Source organism: Lontra canadensis, unplaced genomic scaffold (genome assembly GCF_010015895.1).
Source record: "Lontra canadensis isolate GAN:19392208 unplaced genomic scaffold, GSC_riverotter_1.0 scaffold103, whole genome shotgun sequence".
Lineage (NCBI taxonomy): Eukaryota > Metazoa > Chordata > Mammalia > Carnivora > Mustelidae > Lontra > Lontra canadensis.
In genome coordinates, this window is record NW_022631097.1 from 215,572 (window position 1) to 238,958 (window position 23,387).

General features: G+C 50.3%; 1 protein-coding gene across 1 annotated transcript in view; it reads left to right on the plus strand.

Moving 5' to 3' along the window:
* Positions 1-23,387, plus strand: part of LOC116855484 (neurogenic locus notch homolog protein 3-like) — a 75,994-nt gene that overhangs the window by 42,377 nt on the left and 10,230 nt on the right. The window contains exons 28-42 of the mRNA XM_032838268.1: positions 138-293; positions 2,391-2,511; positions 2,921-3,120; positions 4,250-4,474; positions 5,377-5,526; positions 6,069-6,172; positions 7,213-7,424; positions 8,223-8,443; positions 13,358-13,466; positions 15,039-15,175; positions 15,715-15,840; positions 15,950-16,120; positions 16,220-16,444; positions 16,702-16,828; positions 17,728-17,927. Coding sequence (XP_032694159.1) covers positions 138-293; positions 2,391-2,511; positions 2,921-3,120; positions 4,250-4,474; positions 5,377-5,526; positions 6,069-6,172; positions 7,213-7,424; positions 8,223-8,443; positions 13,358-13,466; positions 15,039-15,175; positions 15,715-15,840; positions 15,950-16,120; positions 16,220-16,444; positions 16,702-16,828; positions 17,728-17,927 — 2,484 coding nt within the window. The remainder of the gene's footprint in view (positions 1-137; positions 294-2,390; positions 2,512-2,920; positions 3,121-4,249; positions 4,475-5,376; positions 5,527-6,068; positions 6,173-7,212; positions 7,425-8,222; positions 8,444-13,357; positions 13,467-15,038; positions 15,176-15,714; positions 15,841-15,949; positions 16,121-16,219; positions 16,445-16,701; positions 16,829-17,727; positions 17,928-23,387) is intronic.

Sequence of the window (23,387 nt, forward strand, 5' to 3'; positions counted from 1 at the left end):
AGGAGCCCTTCAGCGCCTAGTCTGTGAAGCTAAGCAGGCAGAGCAGGGCCACAGCTCTCCAGTCTGAGAGGCACCACCTTGGGTTTCCATCTGGGAGAGGGGCCCCCTGACGGTAGCTATGGAGTGTGTATCTGCAGGCTCTCTCCTGCCCATCCCTGGGGCCATGTCTCAGGAGGACTGCCAGCCATGCCCAGGTGGCTGGTTCTGCTCCAGGGCTGGCCTGAGCTTCCCAGAAGCCCCATGCAAAGGAGGCTGGTTCTGCCCCAGGGCCTCTGTCTCTGGGCACAGTCCAGGTAAGAGTGGACCTCCTCGACATTTGGGTAGGGGTAGGGTACTATGGGAGTCCCAGTGGGCCAGACTGGAAAGAAGACATGCTTGTGGGCTCTCCCTCTGTATTCAGGTTCTTGAGGCCCAACTGTAGTGAGACAGGCCCTCTTGACCTGGAACCTGCCGTGGAAGGGACTGAAAACACCAAGGGTTAGCAAAGCTCCTCATGAGCCTAATGCACAGAAAGGGAGATGGAAGATGCATGGGATGAGTGGTGAGAAAAGGAAGAAACAAGAAGCATTTTTTAAAAATCAGTCAAAATGGGGAATCCCATGCTTGGGGGGAAAGCTGTATAAGAAACTATAATAAGGGAGCAGGAAGGGTCTTCCTCCTCATGTGCTACCCGGGGTCCAGCAGAGAATGGGTAGAAGCTCAGACTCCAAAGACAAGGGTGCATTAGAAATCCATTTGGCAGAGGGGGCACACTTCTGTCTTCTGGGTCCTTTGTTCTCAGCTGAGAACAAAGAACAGGTTGGTTTTGAGATGTATGTAATTATACTAGAGTTTTTAATTATACATCAGTTTTGAGATGCTTGTAATTATACTAAAAGTTTAAAGCAGATTCCCTTTTTTTTTTTATAAAAATGTATTGAAAGTTGGCTCTATCACTACATTATTCAGTTGCATTCTGACATTCTTTCCTGCAATAAAGAAAAGCACGGTGAAGTCACCCCTGGTTCCTAGGAATCATGCCCGGCCCTGAGAACCTTTAACAAGTGTGCTGTGCAAGGGAAGGTCAGCCACTGAATAGAAAAAAAGGATCTGGCCAGGACACAATCTTTGCAGATCCACACAATTGTCACCAGAATACCAATCAGAGAGATTTGGAAGGACATTAAAGAAACCCTCCTAGGAGTAGGGATCACACCTGCAGGGCCCAGGCCAGCTGTGAATGCAAATGCATGAAGAGACCACAGTGCACATCAGGGCTCAAGGAAAGCTGCAAATCCAGGCAACTAAGTTTAAAAAATTATATTTCAGTGCAAGCCAAGTGAAGCTCCACTGCAGGCAGATCCAGCCTGCAGACCACTTGGCCTATGATCTCCATTCTAAGGCAGTCTTCCAACCAGCAGTCACTGAGACGGTTTGTCAGGCACTGTCTGTAGAAAGCCAAGAGATTCCAGTGCCCTGCTCTCACCAAGCTTACAACCTGATAGCATTTCAGTGGGAAGGGGCTCCTCACCAAACAGGGAGGCTCCCTCTCATATTGCAGCTCTTAGGAGGGATACCCCTACACCGTCCTCCCTGGGAGATCTGATCTTAGCATGGACAAAGCCCCAACCCAGAGCACAACCTAATTAGGACCACATCTCCAAAAAATGCATCAACTATCCCCAGAAATTTAAAAAGTCCATACATAAAAGGAAAAAAGAGTTTCAACTCTTCATCCTGAGGAGTACAGGTTTCTGATCCTGTTCCATCTCTTCCCGTGGTCTCTCTCCTAAACTAGCTCCCTTGCAACCCGCATCTCATGCCTTCACTAATCCAAGGCCAGTGGAAAACTGAGATCATGAACATGGACAGGTTTCCTAATGCTTGTTAGTGCTCTGTATGATGAAGAGCACAGGTTGTCTCCAGAGGACTTAGTTGACACAGCATTTCCCAAACTTACATCCCAAAGAGTCTATGACTTGAAGAATATTTCACAGGACTAGGACCCCTGGGAACACCGTTGGTGAGAGATGTTCTGACCTGGGAGCCTGGGGCTGCCTCAGGTAACTTATGAGGTTCCCAGTTTCAACACCCAATCTGTGGAGAGCACTGTCCCTCACCCCACTCAGCCCTGTCACTACAGATCTCACTTCTTCCCACAAGAGGCCAACAGGAGGTTCCTACGTGGACCTTCCACACAGAGCTGGATTTCAGCTGGAGTGTCCCTCTAGGTGTCGGTGGGGCTAAAGTATAAGGGGCCAAACCCAGGAGAGTCACACATCAGAAGCACCATGAATCACACCGCATCCCCTCAACCACACTTGCCTAGAGGGAGTAAGAATTGTTGTGGGCTCTGGCTGGGAGATGGGGAGTCTCCCAAGAGGAAATAATTATCTCTGGTGGTTTTCTAGGGACTCTCTGCCCTGTTGGGCACTCATGCCCCCCAGGCAGCCTGGAACCCCAGCTCTGCCCCCCAGGGCAGTATCAGGATGAACCTGGACAGAGCCTCTGCAAGATATGCCCGGCTGGAAAGTGAGGAGGTGTTGCTGGGGCTGGGGTTCCTTCTTTATCTGGGTGACACCTGACCTGTCCTGCCCTCTCTGAAGCTAGAGGGACTCAGCCATGTTGCAGGGACCAGTGACCACAGGCCTTCCAGGAACCCTTGCCCTTCAGAGCACAATGTAATTAAAACCCTAATGCCAATGCAGGGGGCTTGAAGAGCTGTAGGTTTCAAGTACAAGACCCGTGAGGAAAGAGGCTATTGTCCATCTTGATGTCCATTTCCTCTGACCTCAGATGGTCTGGGGGGTGGTTTGTTTCTGCCCAAATCCTCTGTGCTCCAGGAGCTTCCTTCCCCTAGAGGACCCTCACTGTCTAGAAAACCTAGGGATACAGAAGGCCCTGGCTGTCATTGCTGACCACCTACTGGCTGTTTCCACAGGTTCTGTTCCTTCAGGATCCAGAGACCAGGCGCCAGGCCTACTTGGCCAGTGAACTGTCCTCCAGGCTACTACTGCCCTTTGGGTACCTGGAGCCCCACCCAGCACCCATGTCCCAGGGGCACCTTCCGAGAATGGCCTGGCGCATGCAGTGCTAAGGATTGTAGGCCTTGTCCTGCAGGACAGTTCTGCTCAGATTCAGGTGACAAGAGCCAATTCTCTGGGACTTTGCAGGGTCCTTAACTGATCCGTTTATTCCAGAGTCATTCAGCCTGCATGCGGGTAACATCATAGTTTCCCTCCCATCACATATGACCTGCAGCTCTATATAGGGGACATTGCCTGAGGCCTGAACACGGGGATGGATAGAGAAGGCAAAGGTGACCTGACCCTGACCCCTGAGAATTGACAGCGGGGAAGGGGATAGAAAAAGACAACCAAGAACGTGAATATCCCAGCACAAGCACACTGATTTCTGGCAGACAAGACACTCCAGCTGTCCTGGAGTTGGGGGGACATTGATCCCACAGGGGTTGAGACTTCATGGAGCCCTTGCAGGCTTTGAAGTTAGTGGCCTTGTTCAGGAAGCAGGGGCTTCTGTCCAGAATGGCAGGGGACAGGACTTCAGGGAGACCCTGCCAGAGCTGAGCCTAAGAATGAGAGGGTAGACATAGCAGTACCACAGTGGAAAGAGAAGGAGGACAAAGTATGGTGTGTCTTTGTCCATTGTAGTTGTCTACCACATTCATGTATAGATCACCTAGAACCAGATATGGTAGGGCAGTAAACAGGCTGGTGCACAGTGCTGGGAAGCAGAAGAAGGGAGGTATGAATTCCCATAAATGGTCCCCCAGGGACCCCCTAGGAGCATGTGTCTGTGTCACACCATAAAAAGGCTGAGGATGTGAGGCTTTGGCCCATCACCTGCAGCCAGGGCAGAAGAGCCCTGCACACCTCCAACAACCACAACAGAGCCTCTACTTCTAGGTTCCTAAGTCAGCACTCTCTCACCTTGGCTCTACATGATCCCATGGGATGTGACCAGACAGGCCTTTTAACTCACTTATCCTCAGAATAAGGCTGTTATTTTGCAGATGAAAAACCTAAGTTGAGAAAGGCCTCCTGCAAAGCTGCACAGGGAGAGAGCCCCGAGCATGAGGGGACGTGGGGTCTGGCTACAAAGCCTGGCACCTTGAGCCTCAGGGCACACTGCATTTCCAAGCTTAGGCATAGCTCCGGACATACTTCCAGGTCCCTTTTCTCCTTTTCCATCTCATTGGCAGCCAGGCCCACCATCGTGGACTCAGCATGCCTCCACCCCTTCTCCACAGGGTCCGGAAAACCCTTCCCAGATGGGCTATGCTCACCAGGTTATTATTGTCCTCCTGGCCAGACTTCAGCCACCCCTACGTCTTTCCGGTGCCCCCGTGGCTTCTACTGTCCAGAGGGATCTCCCCAGCCAAGGGCCTGCGAGAACGGAATATTCCAGCCCCAGGAGGCCAAGGGGTCTTGTGAGCCATGCCCTGCAGGATTCTACTGTGAAGCCTCAGGCACAGGTAGGCTCACTGGGGCTGAACACAAGGCCCCCATGTGGTGCTAGGTCCCAGGGTGAGGTGCTGGTAGTTCGAGCCCCTGTAGAAGTGATGCCTACTTGACAAGGAAGAGGTCACCTCCCTTCTAAAAGGTTGGGGGGAGGGCAGGGACTAACAGTGAATTGGCTCAGTGCAAAAGGAGACCCCTGGTATCTCCCTTATGTCCTCCTTTAGATTTGGCTTTAGAAGGTACCTCAGGAATTCTTATGTCAGAAGCTTGGTTGTCATTGTCATAGTATTACGATCCACATGCATCCCTTGACAACTGACAGTAGAGTGGAGGGAAGGGGACACCGAAACCAGCCAGGTACAAGGAAAGGACATGTCAGGAAGAGGCACTGCATGACGACTCATACCCTGGCATACCCTGTGCCAAGCTCAGGACAATAGGCACCAGATGCAGGACAGGACAGTCTGAGGTCTAGGACCCGAGGATCTAGGTGGCTGTGGCCTGACTCAGTTTTCCCAAGGTATATTCTGCACACTTGAGGTCATGACAGGGCCTTGGTCGTGTTTAGAGATACATGGGTGGCTACTGGCCTGGCAGAGAGGCCATAGCAAGGCAGTGGTGTCTGCAGGCCAACATGTCCAGCAGGGACGAGTGCCACCTTCTGGAGAAAGCGAGCTTTACGCTCAACAGATAGCCTCAAGGCTGGAGATCTCTGGAGCCCACAGAGGTCTCCTGGGTAGCCATTGAGGGTCCCTCTCCAAGCCAACATGCCCAGAAATTGGACAAAGAATCAAGAACATTGACTGAGGACCTGGGCCAGGCCAGCTTCAGAGCCTGGGGTCCCGTCTCTGACCAGGATGCTCAGAAGGTAGGGATCCCACGGCAAGCTCAGGCTAACCCTGCCATTGCCCTCTAGGTCCCACGGCTGGTGGCCCCAACCTGTGCCTCCAGGGCTACTTCTGTCCCCCCGGCTCCCATTCAGCCAAGGCCAACCTGTGCCCTCGGGGGACATTTGGGCCCAGGCGAGGGGCCAGTGCAGAGCTGGACTGTGAGTTGTGCCCAGCAGGTTGGTGGACTCAGGGTCACAGGCCCTTGGGAAGCCTCGACTAAAGGGCTGAGAAGAGAATGAAGAGAAATAGAAGAAGGGCAATCAAACGAGTCCATGAGGGAATGTGCCTTGACCCCTTGGACCTGTACTGTCATGGCAGCCCCTCTCAAGTCTAACAATTGGGGCAAGGAAAACAAAGTCACGTTCAAATATGGGCCCGGGCCCCACTGACCTACAGGCCCACAGCTCCCACCATCTTTTGGATTCTCCAGGCCTCCTCATACCCTGTGGCCCAGCCCACCCCACATGTAGCTCTAGGGCTCAGGCAAGACCAGACCCATGTTTTCTTCAGAGACCAGGGCTTGCTGGAGAGAAATTACTGCCTGGTCAGGGCAGATCCATGTCTCCCTAGCTCATTCTGCCCCTCACTCCATGTATTCTGCCTGGCCATCCTGCCAACACCTTGTGCTAGTCTGAAAGCCGAGGGAGGGAGGAGCTGGTCAGGCACAGCCCAAGAGAGACAGGGCTGGTGCCAGAGCCAGTGGGTCTGCTTCTTCTAGGGATGTTCTGCTCATCAGAAGGGCTGTCCCAGCCATCAGGGCTCTGCCACGCGGCCTACTACTGCACAGGAGGAGCAGTGTCTCCCACCCCCCTCAGACACAAGGTATGTAACGCTGGGCATGGCCCCCCAAGACGTGTATCTGAGCCTACCTGCAACACCCCTGGGGTACTGGACCACAGAGCTGGCCAGTGGCTCCTACTAGGCTGAGGGTCGAGTGCCCTGAGGGCAGGACCATTCTCACCTCTGTGTCACCAGGGCCTAGTGTAGGACCCACCCTGTGATAGCTTATTTCAGTGATTCTAAGATGTGTATCTTTTTCACATTTAACATCTCTAAAATCAACAGTGTCTTCTAATCCATGGCATCTGTAAGCCACGGTGGCAGTGACCTTTTTCTTTTAAGTCATTCGCCTTCCAGGTGTGACTCCTGGGGTTTGATGGCATGTAACGATAACAGCAGTAACATAAACAGAGGCTTTATTCAGTGCTGGCCAACATGCTTGTTCTGTGTCCATAGTGATCCGGCAGTTCTCAGTGGGAAGCCCTGAGGTCATCCTACTTTAGGCATGCAGCTATAGGAACTCTGTGGGGTTCTCAAGGCCACGTGGTGAGAAAGAAACGGTCAATATGTAGGATCATCGTACTGTAGAACAGGGTAGTGGAGAGTCAGTTGGGTAGATGGACATCCAGACCTGCGTTGCACAAACAGATGGCGTGATGTTGGTGTGATAATTGATTGTCTCTGATTCTCATTTTGTTACTGACTTGCTGTGTGACCTTGAACATACCTTCCCTTTGCCCTCTCTGGACCCCAACTTCTCTTTTAGAAACTGCCCCTTCTGGAAGCCCCCAGTTCCACACTGACACTACAGAGAAAATAGGCCCGGGGATGAAGAGGAGAGGGGAGGGAAGCCACTGAGTCAACACTATGATTTAGGAAGTAAGAGACTCCTCCCGGACCTCCTCACTCCTCTTCCTTAGCCTCTGGCTACCACAGGCGAAAGCATGTAGTAATGGGACGATTTTTCATGTAACATTCTTATCTGCACCCTCCAGGGGCCAGCAGGTGCAGGCAGCGGTGTGTGCAACCTGAGACCACAGATCTGATGTAAAGGCCTTTCTTCCTTCTTTCTGAATACACAGGTGGAGGCCCCAGGACTTTCTGGGAATGACATCTGCCCACCTGGCTTCTTCTGTCCCAGGGGAACAGTCTTCCCAGTGCCATGCCTGCCTGGGTTTTACTCCTCTGCTCCAGGCCTGGCCAGCGAGGACCAGTGCCTGCCGTGCCCCCCAGGGCACTACTGCAGCCATCCTGGGCTGTCCCATGCCATGGAGGCAGAGCTCTGCGATGCAGGGTAGGGGACCCTGACCCCGGAGTCCTCAGTGCAAAGAGGGAGTATCCCTAAGTCAGGTCTGACATGACCCCCAAGTCACAGATTAATCCTAGATCCTATGGTCTCTCCTCAGCCCCTGTGAGGATCCTGGGCAAGGGTGATTGTGTCCCAGGATGGGAGCCTCTGATGTGTCATCCCTTAGATACAAGGCTGAACTAATCACAGCCTCTAGGGCCCTCCTAGCACTGACTTTCCAAGATCTAAGAGTGCTGGGGTGCTGGGCCAGCCCCATGTCCCACTCAGCCCCAGGACAGCCTCCACATCTTCTGTCGCCCCTGCCAGGCCCTGGTCTTTACCCCCTTTGCCAACAGCCTCTGCGGACGGTGTCTGAGATTCCCAACAGGTGCATTTTCCCCTTATTGTTGAAAGGGCTATAGACTGGCCACAGCCACCAGTAAGCTCCGTTTGGGTCCTATGTGAAGGAAGGCCTGCCCCATCTGTTCAGGGCCCTGAGGACAGAGAAATTCTGGAGAGGGGAGCCATGCTTGTTCTAGGAAATGTCTAACCCTTCCCAGTACACTTCCTGAGCCCCTACTGCATAGTTTCCTATCACAGGAGCATAGACATTTTAGAGTTGAGGACTAGAGGACCTCCTTCCATCTGAGGGATGGCCCTTGACTGTGGTCACTCTGGCCTTATCCTCAGCACAAGTCTGATGACCTAAGGCTCCAAAGGCCACCCCTTTCTCCCACCTTCTACCTGTCCAGGACCCCATGGTCATGCTATAGGAGGTTCAGCCACGGTTCTCCATTTCCTCAGATACATCTGCCTGGGAGGCAGTGCTGTGCCCTCACCTTCTGATGGAACCCATGGCTACAGATGTCCCCCTGGCTTCCGCTGTCCCCCAGGGGCTCACAGCGAGCAGCCCTGTGAGCCTGGCACTTTCAGCCCATTGCCTGGGGCTCACACCTGCCTGCCCTGTCCAGGGGGCACCTACTGCCAAAAGGCTGCTACTGTGAAGCCCACCACCTGCCCCAAAGGTAATGAATGCCCTCGGGCCAGTCTCTGCCCTCACTCTCAAGGATAGAGGGACACTGGACATGACTGCAATGGACAGTGCACCTCAGGGCTCAGTGCAGCTGGGACCTCTGGCCCCCGAAGCTCAGCCCTCTCCCAGAACTCTACGCTTGATAGCAAAACCTCAGCCTTCTCTGGTAGCCAGTGACCCACCTATAAAATGGGGCTAATCCTACTGCAGAGGGAGGACACAGGGTGAAGGTTGTTGTGGGAGGCTCACCCGCCTGGGGACGCTGCCACTACCTTCCTTTACACGGTCTGTGACCAGCCTCACATGTCATTACCCTAGGTTCCCAGTAGGTGCCCAGGAGGTGAGTGTGCATATGTTACAGAGGGAGGAACACAGGTCTGAGAGGCAGGACATTCTGGTCAGTTCCACTCTGATCCTAAGGTGCCGCTGTCCTTGGACAGCCACAACCTGTCTCTAAAGCACAACCAGAGGACCCATGAGAATCCCACCCCAGAGGAGGTGCCTCCCTCAGTAAACACCCCACAGAGAAGACTACAGCACATCTTGTGTGAGACTCTTCAGCAAGTTGTTGGCCAAGGCCACCCTAACAGGTGGTCTTAGGGCAGCTATTCCTTGAGGAGGCTACTGGGGGCTTGTGTAAAGTGCACATAACCCCACTTTCTCCAGGACAAAAAACTCTCCCTCTTGACCTATGGAGCCAGGCCATACCTGTCACTTACTCTCACTAAGTAATGACCCCAGAAACCTCCATGCTGATGTCCCACACACAGGGGCAGGTACACACGCATGCACACAGGCGCACCTCAGCTGTCTGCACACACACCCCCACCCAAAAGTTCCTACCTCACTCGCCCGGATTCTAATCCTCCCCACCTTCTTCCACCACTGGGGCCAGTGTCCTCTTCCACATCCTTTCACTGTGCTCTCCGCATCCCCTCAAGTCTGCCCTCACTTCTTTGCCGTGAACGGTAGAAGGCTGTAGGGCCCAGGGAGCCACTGTGGGGTTGGGATGCGTGGTGCTCAGGGACACTGGCCTTCCCCACAGGTCACTATTGCCCAAGAGGGACATCCTCCGCTCTTCCCTGCCCTGAGGGAACCCTGAACCCACGGGAAGGTGCTCTCTCCCCTAGGGCCTGCCAGCCCTGTCCTGCAGGGAGGTATTGCCCTGGGGAGGGCAATGGGCAGGCTGAGGGTGAGTACCGGTGACCCAGTGGAGCTATGTCCTGGCTCCACTGTGTGGCTTCCCCCAGCGTTCTCCTTGGCTGAGCCACAGCACGGGTCTGGGTCTGACAGCCTGCCTCAGTGTGGCCCCCTGCTACTTCCTCCCTTGAACCCTGCTCCTCCCTCTTTCCCCTAAAAGTCCTCAGGCTTGTGGCCAAGAATAGGTTCTCATTTTAGCTCTGAACTTAGTGCGGGTGTGACCTCAGACAGGTCACTTCATCTTTCGGACCTCAGTCTCTTCTCCTAAAGTGGGGATGATCACAGTATGCACCTCCCACAGTTGCTGTGGAGAGTGTGGTCATTACAAACAGGAGCTTAGAACAGTGCCTGGTGTACAGCAAGTGCCCACACCTGTTACCTCCTAGAGCTACCCCTCCCCCTGGATTCCGTGTGGAAGCCACCAGCTAAGGGTCAAGGACTCCCTTCTTCCTTCTTTAATTTCCATGATTCTTTGGGGTTAGGTACAGCAGGCAGGGACCAGGGAGGAGGCAAGATATAGCATAGGCAGCTGGTAAGGTTTCCGTTGCTGCTCTAAAATTCTAGTCTTTCTATATCCAAGGACCCTGCTCAGCTGGTTACTACTGTAAGGGTGGAGCTGCCAGCCCCACTCCCCAGAGAAAATCTGCCTTTCCCCTCAATGGACCTTGCCCCCAAGGCCACTACTGCACCCAGGGGACTCTGTACCCTGTGCCCTGCCCCATGGGGACAACAAGGAGCAGCCCAGGTGAGCATCTGCCCTGTGTTTCCTATCCCCTCCCAGCTATGGGCCCCTCCTCCTTCAAACTCCCAACTTTAACACCCTAGACACAAACAGCACAATGGGAACATCTGTTTGTCAGGGTCTTTGGGGTTCCCACTGGGGTGGACTTGAGTCTGGGGGAAGGCCTGTGCCTGAGAGTTGATGTTAGGGCTTCTTGTCCCCGGGACACGGCCCACTCCTCCACCCCTTAACCTATGCCCAAAGCTGGGCTCTGCCCGTGAAACGCCAGGCTGCACCACTGGCCAACCCAAAGAAGAGATGCTCTAAGGGAGGCTCTGGCCAGTGGCTGCTTCATTCAACACATATTGTACCAGGCTCCATTCTAGCAAGCAGGAAAAGGTCTCATCCTCAGGGGTTGATATTCCCACCCGGGGACACACAGAGTCCATGAACCATGACCTCCCTATCCAAGGTGGCACCTCTGAAGGAAGCTGTGGACTGTGCCCAGCTGGATCCTTTTGCCCTGGCCTGGACCTAAGCTCTCCTATCAGTGCCTGTGTGGCTGGCTCCAAATGCTCCTGGGACCTCAGGACCTCCAGCCCCATGGCTTTCCTCTGCCCTCAGGTACCTCCCCAGGAGCTAGAGGAGGGAGCCTGGTCTCCTAGGCTTGGGGAAGCCAGGGATCCCCACCCAGGATTCAAGCTGGAGCCCTCCAGCTGGGGACCTCAGGTGATCTTCTGGTGCCTCCTATGAGGCACCTCAACACTCCCATCTCCAGGCCCTAGTTCTTTCTCCAGTGCTCCCAGCCAGCCTCTGGTCTCCTATACTCCAGTCACCATGGCCTGAACCAGCTGGAAGGAAGGACAATGCACTGACATTCCTGAGCACAAAACCATACCCAGCCTGGCTCTCAGAGGGACCACTTTGTGTCCAATGCCCAGGGTCACTTCTGCCAACCAGGGTCTGCTTGGCCTGCCCCATGCCACCAAGGGGAGTACCAGCCCTCCCTAGGCTCAGACACCTGCCTTTAGTGTCCACCTGGCTTTCACTGTCCTAATCCTGGCACCAGAATGCCCAGGCTTTGCCCAGCACATGCCTACTGCCCAACCGGTAAGCTCTCAAGTCTCCATGCATCCCAGGCCCTCATCTTTCTCCCCAACATCCTCACCTATCTTCCTTGCTTCTTTTCTTTCTTTCTTTCTTTCTTTCTCTTTCTTTCTTTCTTTCTTTCTTTCTTTCCTCATTTAAACTCCATGGAGAGCCTAAGGATACAATGCCAGGCACTGTATTCGCACTAGGAATGCCAATGGTGAAGACCATTTGCATAGATTTAATCCTCCCCTCATCTTTGCCCCAAGCCCATCCCACCGACTCTGTTCCCTTTCTTTTCTTCAGCTGTTGACTCATCCATGCACAATGTCCTCTCCCTTCATTACACTCAGCCTGGGGGGCCAGGGTGAGCGCCTGGACCAGGTTGATGGCAAACAGATGTCATCACCTGTGCTGGTCTGGGTCAACCATCTGGGAGCAGTTTCCTGAACAACACATAGAGAATGGCTCCTCGGTGGTGTTGGGCCACTGGAAGTGGAACCCAAAGTTCAGAAGATGGTGCCCCAGTGATCACAAGTGTGCTCTCCTCAAGTCTGAGTCCAGTCATCCTGAACACACTGTGCATGAGCCCACCCTCATACCATACACACACCCTCACACAATACACACACCCTCACAGAACACATACACATATGCACAAGTATACTCACAGTGCACACACAAACTCACACGTGTGCACATACAGTGTATACAGGCACACACACATGCATACACACATATCTATGCTGTCCCCAGGCAACCTGGCAAACAAATAGGTATCCACAAAAGTTCACAGTCTCTTCCACGTCTTACATCAATTTAGGCAAATCTTCCTGCCAATTTTAGGAGTTGTAACTACTTACACTTTGCAAGTGTTTGATTCACAGGTGATACATACATTTGTTTTCCCTGTGACTAAGGTGTGAAAGGTCTATATGCCACTTTAAAATGAGTGACCTCTTACCCCAGAATATTTACATTTCAAGTCCAAAGAACTTGGCCTGTTGTCCCCATGACTACTCATTGTATTAGTCACACACACACACACACACACACACACACACACGGAGGACAGCTGGTCTCTGGGGAAGCACTGTTCTGCCTTCCTGTCCCCACCACCCAGACCCTCAACCCACTCTTGCTGAAGTTGCTGATTCTTACTTTAACCCCCCCTAACTAAAGTCACACCTTTCAGTTTCTTACTCCCCTTCCTGGTCAGAAATTTTTTTTCAGCAGATGCAGCTGCTCCCTTTAACTTTTTTCCCTGTCGGGGGACTTCTCTTATTTCCCATTCCAGATGTGTATACTGGGGTGCCCCTGGCACCACAGCACAGGCCACAAGAAAATGTTGAGGTCAGCAAAGCCAGAGGAAGGCCCCCAAGACAAGAGCCACCGATGAAAGGGGGCTGTGGGGCAACCTGTGTTGGAGAGGAGGCACACAGGCACATCCCACCCAGCCAGGCCGGGCAAAAGGGCACTGTGGAAGGATTGGCTGGGAGAAGGCAGTTCCCAAGAGAGATGTGCTTAGTATGGATGGACTGGTTCCAGTCAGTCCCAGAGAACCCAGTGTCTGGTGCCAAGAAGGCAGATTGGCTAGATTAAAGCCCCTCGCCCCTAAATAGCTTCACTGCTACCTGGAAATCCTTCCCTAGGGAGTTACCCTTCTGTAAGGAAACAATAATCCTAGGGAGAGAGACTAAAGTCATGGCCATTTCAGCTCTTCAAAAGCTCTGAGAAAGCAGGAAGGAAAAACTCAGCACCCCGGGGGCAGCAAGAGGCTGATGGGTGGGGGGCCTGGTCACTAATTGATCCAGGCATGGAGCAGGTGGGTCCACAGGGATCAATGTGACCTGAGCCCTTAGCTGCCCATCTTCACTGCCTAACCCCCCTCTCCAGGAATGTGGTCCCCTCCTCCATGTCCTCCAGGGACCTTCACACCCCAAGATGCATCAGGCCTCCGGGAAGAGGGTGACTGCTCCGTCTGTCACCCTGGTAGCTACTGCAGGTCAGTAATAGCCCAGAGTCCCACACTGACATCGAAGAATGCCCTCCAGGCAAAGAGGCCCAACAGGTCCTGGGACTGCCCTGAGCTCACATCCCCCCATTAGTGGGGCAGCTAAGGAGCGAGGGGGCCAGGGCCCACTACAGGATGGCAGCCCTACCTGGCCACACAGACCTGAACAGGGAAGGAAACCTGACAATTAGGTGAAGAGAGATAGGACAATGGGCGCAGGCCCAGGACTTTTTTTTTAAATAATAATAAATACATTCAAACTGAGGAAGGGTCAATATAAAATAAAAATAGCTCGGCTTAGTCCCTACCTAAAAACATGGGAAAGTTCCTTAGAGGCAAAATTCTTTGTGCCTCCAGTTAATACCAGAGTTCTGCACATACACCCGGGGAAAAAGAGGAACAATCCTTCCTTCTATCTCCTCTTCTGAATCTTCTACAATGTGAATAGTTTTTGTAATTATTGGAGCTAGAAGGACTATGAATGTTACCTATAAACAAAATAATCAGAGAGCAGGGCTCAGGATGGCCAAATTCTATCTGAAATGTCCTACACCTACTTGGTATGGTGAAGACACGTATTTATACAATGGGGACATTCTCACTCTAGCAGTAGAAGCCACTGGAAGAACACTGTACTTGGGATTCAGAGACTCACAGGCTCTAGGGCTGCATGGGATAGGGGTTCCCCAGGCTCCCATAAGACCTTTGGGACAAGCCCACCCCTCAAATTAGCCCTCGGCCCAACTCCCCCAGAGTAACCAGACAAAAAGATTGCGGGTCTCTGGTCCAGAGAAAGCTCCCAACATTTGCTGAAAACACGTACCTCCAATTTCCTGGGACTGGGAAGAGGGATCCTCAAAAGAAGAGTTGCTCTATTTCATGCAGAGGCAAACTTGCTTCAAAGCAGATTATTTTCTACTTAAAAGGTGATCGTGGAGGTTTCCTCAGATGCTCTTTGTGGAGGATTGTCTCCCTGTACTCAGGAAGTTCTTCCTGAGGTCTAGCCTGCTTTCTGCTGCAGAGTGGGAGATAAGACTAGTGACCAGACTAGTCTTCTAGAGAGCCCAGGCCCAGGAACCTGACAGGCCGCCGGCAAGCCTGGGGGTAATGCAGAGAGTAGGTAGACTAGCTGTCAGCCCCCTTCCTCCTCACCTAACAGTGAGTGCCGAAGGACTAACCAAGTTCCTCCAGGAGAGGCTCATCCTGCTACTGGCAGTCCTGAGTCCTGCCCTTTATCCGCTGAGCTCCGCAGTCAGTGGAGTAGACATCCAGGAATCTGTCTTTTCCGGAAGGATGCGCAAGGGTGGAGCTCCCATTGCTGTACTGGGCCCAGCACCCCTGGGTCTGAGCCTCACGCCCCGTTTTATTGCTGGGTCTTGTTTCTATCCTATACATGGATAGATCCATGTGTTCTCCTGGGAGAGAGGTCAAAAGCATTTCACACTGTGGATCACAATAAAACTATCTGAAACAAGGGCCTGGATCCCCTCTGGTGCTGAGGCACTGGGCTCAGATCAGCCCCTGCACCCTGATCTCACCCTTCTCCCCTCTCTGTGCTGTTAGGGGTGGACAGGTGTGGGGGAAATGCCCTGCTGGTTATTTCTGTCCTGCTGGGACCTCCGAACTAACGACACAAGGTCCCAGGGAGTCTCAGCCCTCGTGCCCCCAGGGACAACTGTGCGCCAAGCAGTGCCCACCAGGTAATGACCCCTGTTTCTTGCCCTTAGAGTGTGAAAGAGGCAGAGAGCAAGGCTGCTTGGCTGCTACCACAGCACCCACCCGGGCAAAGGATTTCTTTTTTGGGTCAAAAACAGACCCTGAAAATAGCTGACTCCCACACCTGACTGGCTCAGTAGAACCCGTGACTCTTGTCACATCAGTAACCTTCTGAATTTCATTAGAAGGTTTGATCCCCATGTTGGTCATAGAACTTCCTTAAAGAAATCATCAAAAATAGTTGAGCCCCAGTGTTGTGCAACTAACATGTATCTGCATGTGCATGTGTATGTAATTACATACATCAAACGTATGCGATATGAATAGACACCTAGAGCAATTCAGAAGGTTACTAATTTTACAAACATAAAAGCAAGTGAAGCCAGGACTGGCATCCAGACCAATCAACTGCTGGGCCAACAGAACCCCCGGGCCACCCCTGGATTCATGCTGTTACTGCTCTGCCACAGCTGAGCAGTCTACCTACCTTCCACAAGACCCAGTGTGACCCCTTATGCTTCAGGCTTTTACTGCCCAGAGGGCAGTGGAGAACCCACCTTATGCCCACCTCATACTGTGGCGGCTGCCCCTGGAGCCAAGCAGCAAGATGAGTGTGGGCCTTGCCCTGCTGGGCGCTGGTGCAAAGCCGGTAAGTTAACTGCACCGTAGCCAGGAGGGCACTGGACCCAAGAAGGGCCGAGGGAGGCCCTCTGGGCAGGAAGAGAGGATGGAAAGTGAGCACAACCTTTGCTCTCCAGGAGACCCGACCACTCACCCCTGCCCTGCTGGCCACTACTGCCCTGGAGGGAATAAAACCAGTCCAGGAACCCCCCAGGCCTGCCCTGAACACACCTATCTGGCTGCAGAAGGAGGCCAGAGTCTGGCAGAGTGCCTCCCTTGCCCTCCCGGGTACCACTGCCTGTCCCCAGGTGAGAGTTTGATCCTAAGCTGGATGCTGAGAGCCTCTATGGAGGAGAGTAAGAGGTTTTCAGAGGTCGCATGGCCATGCCTGATGTTTTTGCCTCCAGGTCTCTCTTCCTTCAAAAGCCACCCATGTCCTCCAGGCTACTGGTTTCCAGGTGATCAGGGTGCCTTTCTCTGTCCACCTGGCACCTTTCGAACAAAGCCAGGGGCATCATCCCAAGAAGACTGTGAGCTCTGTCCCCCTGGCCACTACTGCCCCCAGGCTGAGCTTCAAGATAATGCAAATGTGTTTGTGATCCCCTGCAGAGCTGGAGCTGAGTGCCCTGCAGGTGAGACTGCCTTGCCTATCTGCCCTCCCCAGCCCATGCCCCTAACCCTGTGCCCGCACCCCTGAGGCTTAAGCCAGGTGCTCAGGCAGGTCTCACCAGCACAAGGCACATCATGCAGGCATGGTATGGCCACTTGCTTGCCCTAGCAAAGCCATATACCCAGTCCCCCAGGGCCCACTCAGTCTTGGTTGGATCTGCACCACCTTGAGTCCCCCTAAGACCCACGTGCCTTGGTCCGTTCGTTCTGTTTCTTTCAGGTTCTGTGGCTGAGGTCACATGCAGGGCTGGCTCCTACTGCGGGCCCCAGACAGGGGTCCCCCCACTTTGCCCTGGGGGCTATGCCTGCCCTGCTGGCTCCTCCACCTACACTGGCCCAGGGCAGCTGTGAGTACCTCCCCTGTCTGTGTATCTGGGGCTCCCCCTGTGTCTCAGCCTCTGGGCTCTCCAGAGAGGAGTCAACCCCCTGAGTCCCAAAGGATGCAGGCCAAAATAGCAGAGCCCAGAGGCAAGTACTGTGTAACGCATTGCTTGGGCTTCCCATCTAGGGTGTTCTGGTGCCCCAGTCCTCCCTCTGTCCCTAGGAAGGATGGGTGAGGAAACAAATCCCACTGAGATGCCCTTCTTAGTTTCCAAGGTCATTCCCTGTGGGGTGGCCAGATTTAGCAAATAAAAATACAAGAAAACCCAATTAATAAAAAAAAGAAAGGAAGGAAGGAAGAAAGAAAGAAAGAAAACCCAGTTAAGTATGAATTTCGGGTAAACAAATAATTTTTTAGTGTAAGTACGGCCTATGCAATATGCGGTAGTACTTATTGTTTATTCATTGTTAATTGCTCATTGTTTATCTGAAATTCAAATATGACTGAATGCAGTGTATTTCACCTAGCAACCTCAATCCTGTGTCCAGGACCGACATTCCCAGCACTCCCAACTGTGTCCCTCAACCCGGAGATGATCAGATGTGGTCCACATATTCTGTTGCCCAGGGTGAGGTGGGTAGGGAACACAGGCTTGGACACTGTCCAGTGGCCTGGCCACTTAGACGAGGCTCAGCCTCCTCCAGGAAGACACCTTGACCTACTTAGGCCTCTTCAGACAGTAGACCACCTCAGAGCCCCTTATCTGGGACAAATTCAGGGCCACCCCTCCCCCAGCCAGCTTAAGGCCCAAGTGTGGAGAATGTGGAGAGGGGTGGGGGACCCAGCTAGTGTGCTGAGATAAATAGCACACACAGACCCTCTCAACATGAAACTAGAGTCTGGGGGGTCTGTGTCTCTGTGCAGCTGTGTGTTTCCCTTTTACTGCCCCGTGGGCAGTGCCCATCCACGTGCGTGCCCTGGGGGCTCTGAGGCCCTGAATGGGACTGGCCTTAGGGTCTCCAAGGAGACTTGCTGCCGCCTCTGTGAAGCAGGCACCTACCGCAGCCAGGCCCTGGATTCCCAGACCTGTCATCCCTGTCCGCCTGGATTCACCTGCCACCAGGGTGAGTTTGGGAAGCCTGGGTGTGAGCAGGAGAGGGGGGAATGGAATTCTTGGAATTGGACAGAGCCCAGTGAGGAGGATAGAGGTGGCAAGTAGGGAGGACCCACAGAGCCGCTAGGAGCATGCAGGGGAACAGGCCTATAGTTTTTCTCAGCTAGGCCAGCCACCTGATTGAGAAAAGCCCAACTGTATGGCAGGGGTGGGGGGGGGGGGGGGGGGGGAAACACAGGTGAAAGGAGAGTCAGAGAAATTAGGTGCCACACCTGTCTTGATGTTAGGTTTAAAAGACCTAAAAATTATTGACTGTGCATCATATCATACAATGAGCATGTTGGAGCCTGTCCTGGGAAACAGGACAAACTACAGCCTGGTGTATGAGCAATGCTGGATATGCAGCTCTGTGTCTACTGAGAAAGATGGAAATGTGTTGTGTAGTGCCCAAAAGGCCAAGGGTATTGTTGCTTGGGGGGTGGGAGGGTAAATACAAGAAAGCACAGAGACTCTACTATCTCACAATCTAGATTCTTCCCTGATCAGTATTTGCTTTGCTATCTCCCCTCCCACTCCCTTCCCCACTTGAATCCTACCGGCAAGCTCATTCTTCCCTCAGACTCTGCCGTTTCCCAGTCTGCACCTCAGCTAGAGTCCATGGCTCAGAATTTCCCCCTCTATATCCCTCCAGAAACAGAGAGTTACCACAGCCACCCCTGCCCAGTGGGGTACTACTGTCCCACCGGGACTCACAGCCCCAGGCCCTGCCCATTGGGAACGTTTAGAAACAGCAGCCAGGCAGGGGCAGGTGGAGAGTGCCTGCCATGCCCTGCAGGCACCTTCAGTGCCCAGCCTGGCCAGGCTAGCTGCCTCCCCTGCGGGAGCTCTGCTTTCTCTCCACCAGGTGAGTCTCCATTTATGCTCTCCCCCGCAAACTGGTTAATCACCCTTGTCTCCAGATATGGCCTCCAAATACACCATTTCTCCTGTCCTCTGAAGTTTTGAGGATGAAGAGTGTAAGGTTTCAGAAAACCTCACTGCCATCAGATTTAATTGTTTTATGAAAGCTGCAGTATGTGAAAGAATGGGTGACCCCATGACTCCCACAGCACAGGCATAGTGTGTGTGCGTAGATAAAATGAGTTTGTGCCTTGACTTCAACAAGCAAATGAGTGAATGTGAGGAAACAAGCTCAGAGATGTCCAGCAACTTGCCCCAGATGACTTGAGTAACGGAGGAGCCAGAACCTTGCACTGAGAGAGCAGGAGAGGTTCTGATGCTGCAGCAAGCTCTTAAAGGTGGCAGCAGCCACACCCAGTTCTCTCACACCCACCCCCGGCTCAGAACCTGTGCAGCAGGATTAGGCACAGAGACATAAACCCAGGACTCAGCTGTGGTCACTGGTTCCTTGTTGATCCCCTTCACCTCGCTTCATTTCAGAGGTGGTCTCCTCCTGGTTTTTGCTGTGCGAACCACTTGTGCGTGGTCCACAGAGCAAGCAGGAAAAGTAACCAACAGCAGGCAATTTAAGTTGTTCAAATCATAGGTATGTAGCCTCAATGGGGGCTCCCTCCAGTCCTGCTCCCTGATGAGGGCTGACCCAAGATCTCCAATGATAAGAGCATCCACTGTGTATGCCCTCTACTGTTGCAAGTGCTGCCTAATATCCATCCTAGTGATCCACCGACTCTCTGAAATAGTCACAGTTACTATCATCATTGCTTTATAAACACACCAACTAAAGTGCAGAGAGTTTAAATAACTTGTCCATGGTCAGAGAGTTAGTGGCAGAATCAGGATTTGAACCCAGTCTAGCTGACTTCAACATTCCTGCTCTTAACCACCATGCCATGCCACCTTCAAATGGTATTACTTGAGGTTTCCAGGGATTCTATCATCATTTCTTATCTCTGCTTTAAGGCATTCTATCTCTTAGGTGACCAAGCTCTGAATCCAGTGACCAACCCTCACCCCAGAACTTGGAGATTGGGAGCTGAATGAAGCAGGTCCCATTGGTTGTGTTATCTAAATTGCATTTCACTGGCTTGTACATAACAACCTAGTACAACCAGTTGCTTTAGTTATTGAGAAATACATTTTAACCGTTTTATCTTGGAATGATCATGAAAGAATTAGAGCTCTACCTTCTATGGGCATGTGATAATAATTTTTGTGGTGAGATGACCCTTAGGTCACACCAATTAAATTTTTTTCAGGCTGAAATTATTGCAAGCATTCTCTGTCACATAGAACCTTGGGGCTATATTAGTCTTCTTGGGCTGCATGACAAAAATACACAGACTTGATGGCTTAAACAATAAAGTTCTATTTTCTCATAGTTTTGGAGACTAGATGTCCAACATTAAGGAGTTGGCGGATTTGGCTTCTTTTGAGATCACTCTCCTTTGCTTTCAGATGACTGCCCTCTTTCTGTCCTCATAAGGGCTTTCCTCTGTGTGCAGGCATCCCTGGTATCTCTCTCATGTGTCCAAATTTCCTCTTACAAATACACCAGTCAGATTGGATTGGGGCCATCCTAATGGCCTCATTTTAATTTAATCACATTTTTAAAGGCCTCATCCCCAAATATAGTTGCATTCTGAGGTAGTGGGAGTTCAGACTTCAACATAAGAATTTGGGGGAATAAATATGAAGCCGTAACATAGGCCTTGATCACCTCTAGGTCAAATTTTGAAATAAGCCAACATTTTCTTCAGGCTTGTGTTCGGATTAGCCTTTTCAACTTCTACAAGAAGTCTCACTCCAGTTAATATAGTCTTGCATTTTATTTTCTAAAAGTTTTGCTGATTTATAGCATAAGGTATAAGTTAAGGGTCAAAATTCATTTTTCCCAAACAGATATCCAGTCAGCATAGCACCTTTATTGAAAGATCACTCATGTTTGTCATTAGTCAAACATCTCAGTGAATCTTTATGTTTATGAATCTCTATTCTGTCCATTGAATTTTTTTCCTATCCTTGTAGTAATCATTGTCCTAATCACCATAGGTTTGTTGTTGTTTTTTTTTTTAAGATTTTAGTTATTTGCCAGAGAGAGAGAGTACACACAAGCAGGCAGAGAGGCAGGCAGAGGCAGAGAGAGAAGCAGGCTCCCTGCCGAGCAAGGAGCCTGATGCGGGACTCGATTCCAGGACCCCAGGATCATGACCTGAGCCGAAGGCAGCGGCTTAACCAACTGAGCCACCCAGGTGTCCCCTAATCACCGTCGTTTTATATTAACCTTAATATCAATAGTCTATGTCTTCCAACTTTGTTCTTTTTAAGATTGTGTTAGCTCTTGTGGTCCTTGATTTCTATACAATCATAATATCCACAAAGATACTTGCTGGAATTTTTTTGGATTACTTAGAAACAACAAACCCTTTTGGAGAGAAATGGCATCTTTATTATAATTGAGTCTTCTAGTCCTTAAACATGGCTTAACTTTCCTTTTATTTACGTCTTCTTTACTCTTACAAGATTTTTGTCTTATTTTTATTTCTGGGTAGGGCCCTTATATACATCTTGTTAGCTTTATTACTAGGTACAGGAATACCTTATTTTATTGTGTTTCTCTTTACTGAGTTTCATGGATACCACATTTTTTACAAATTGAAGGTTGTAGCAACCCTGCATAGAGCAAGACGAATGATGCCATATTTCCAACAGCATTTGCTTGCTCCATGTCTCTGGATCAAGTTTTGGTTAATTCTCTCAATATTTCAAACTTCTTCTTTAACACTATATTTGTCATGATCTGTGATCAGTGATTATGACCTGCTGAAAGCTTGGATTTGATTAGCATCTTTTAGCAATGAAGTATGTTAATTAAGGCTTATACATTGTTTTTTTTGACATAATGCTATTAACACTTAATAGACTACAGTATAGTACAAACATAAATGTTATATGTACTGGGAAACCAAAAAATCCATTTGAATTGCTTTATTTATGTTTTTACATTGTTTTATTGCAATCTTTGATTTATTGCAGTGGTCTAGAATCGAACTCACAAAATCTCTAAGATTTCCTTAAGTTTTAATATTTTTTGAAGTCATTGCAAATTCTGTTAGGTTTTTAAAATTTCATCTTCCAAAGTTTTGTTTTTCTAAAATTTCCTTTTTCAGCTTATCCTTGAAACATATTTTGACAAAGCAGAGAATTCTAGCTTGACAGTTGTTTTCTTTTAGAATTTCAAAGATAAACTTCCATGGCCTCTGCCTTTTGTTATTTTTGTTGAGAAGTGTTACATAAGTCTTATATTTGCTCTTAGGAGGTAAATATCATTTTCCCCTGGTACTTTTAAGATTTCCTCATTGTCTTCAGTTTTGGGGAATATAACTATAGTTCTCTTCCTATAGTTTTCCTTTTTTTTTTTATCTTCTTTGAGTTTCTTTAGCATTTCATCAAGTCTGTGAAATTCTTAGCCATTATGTTTTTTTAAATTTTTCTGCTCTACACCCTTCTTTCCTCTTGACTCTTCAATTACATTATCTCTTTTTACCATACACATGTCTCTTGCATTATTTTCTGCATTTTTCATTTTTTATTTTCTCTTTCTGAGATTCAATCTGGATAGTTTTTTCAGACCTATTTTCTTCAGCTCCATATAATCTGCTATTAAACACATCTATCAATATTTGATGTTTTGCTATTGAATCCCTCAGGCCTGGAATTTATATTAGTCTTTTATAATTCCCTGTTGAAATTTTCCTCTGATCTTGTCCTTTGATTTATCAAACATACTAATCACAGTTTAAAGTACATGGCATGTCTTAAAACTCCAATATTTAGATCTCATATGAGCCCGTAACCAGTGTCTGGGGTTTTGGTTGTTGTTGTTTTCTTTCTCCTTCCATTTCTTAAAAATTCTTGCTTTTTTTTGCATGTCTGGTTTTTGTTTTATTTATTTTGTTTGTTTTGTTTTGTTTTGTTTTGTTTTGTTTTTATTGAACAGTACACATTGTGAGTGAAAATTGTGGGGAAATTCTGGATATTGTTACCTTCCTCCACAAAAGAATTACTTTCTTTCTGTAGTAGGAATAAATCACCTCAGTTCATCAGGGATTCAGAAAATCAGTGCTAGGCTCCAGGTTTTGAGAAATTTAGTTTCCTTACAGTCAGTCCATACTAGGTTGCAGCCCTTCAATTGTTCAACCTAAAAGCTTGTGATGTTTACCAGAGACACTTATTCTTGGTGGGCCCAATTTTTGTCCCCTTAGCCTTATAAGACATCCTGAAACTATGCTTCAGCTTCTCAATGGCACCTTTGAAGAGGTAAATGCCTTTCAGAAAAATGTGGTGCCAAATGTGGGGCTCACCCCTCTGAATTTCCATTGTCTCCAAGATTTTTTTCACCATAAATCTTCAGTTAAGTTCTTCATGCCTTCAAATCGATGTTTTTTTATATTTTCCTGGTCTTTCTAGTTATATGTCATAGGAAGATCGACCTAAAGTAAGGTATTCTGCT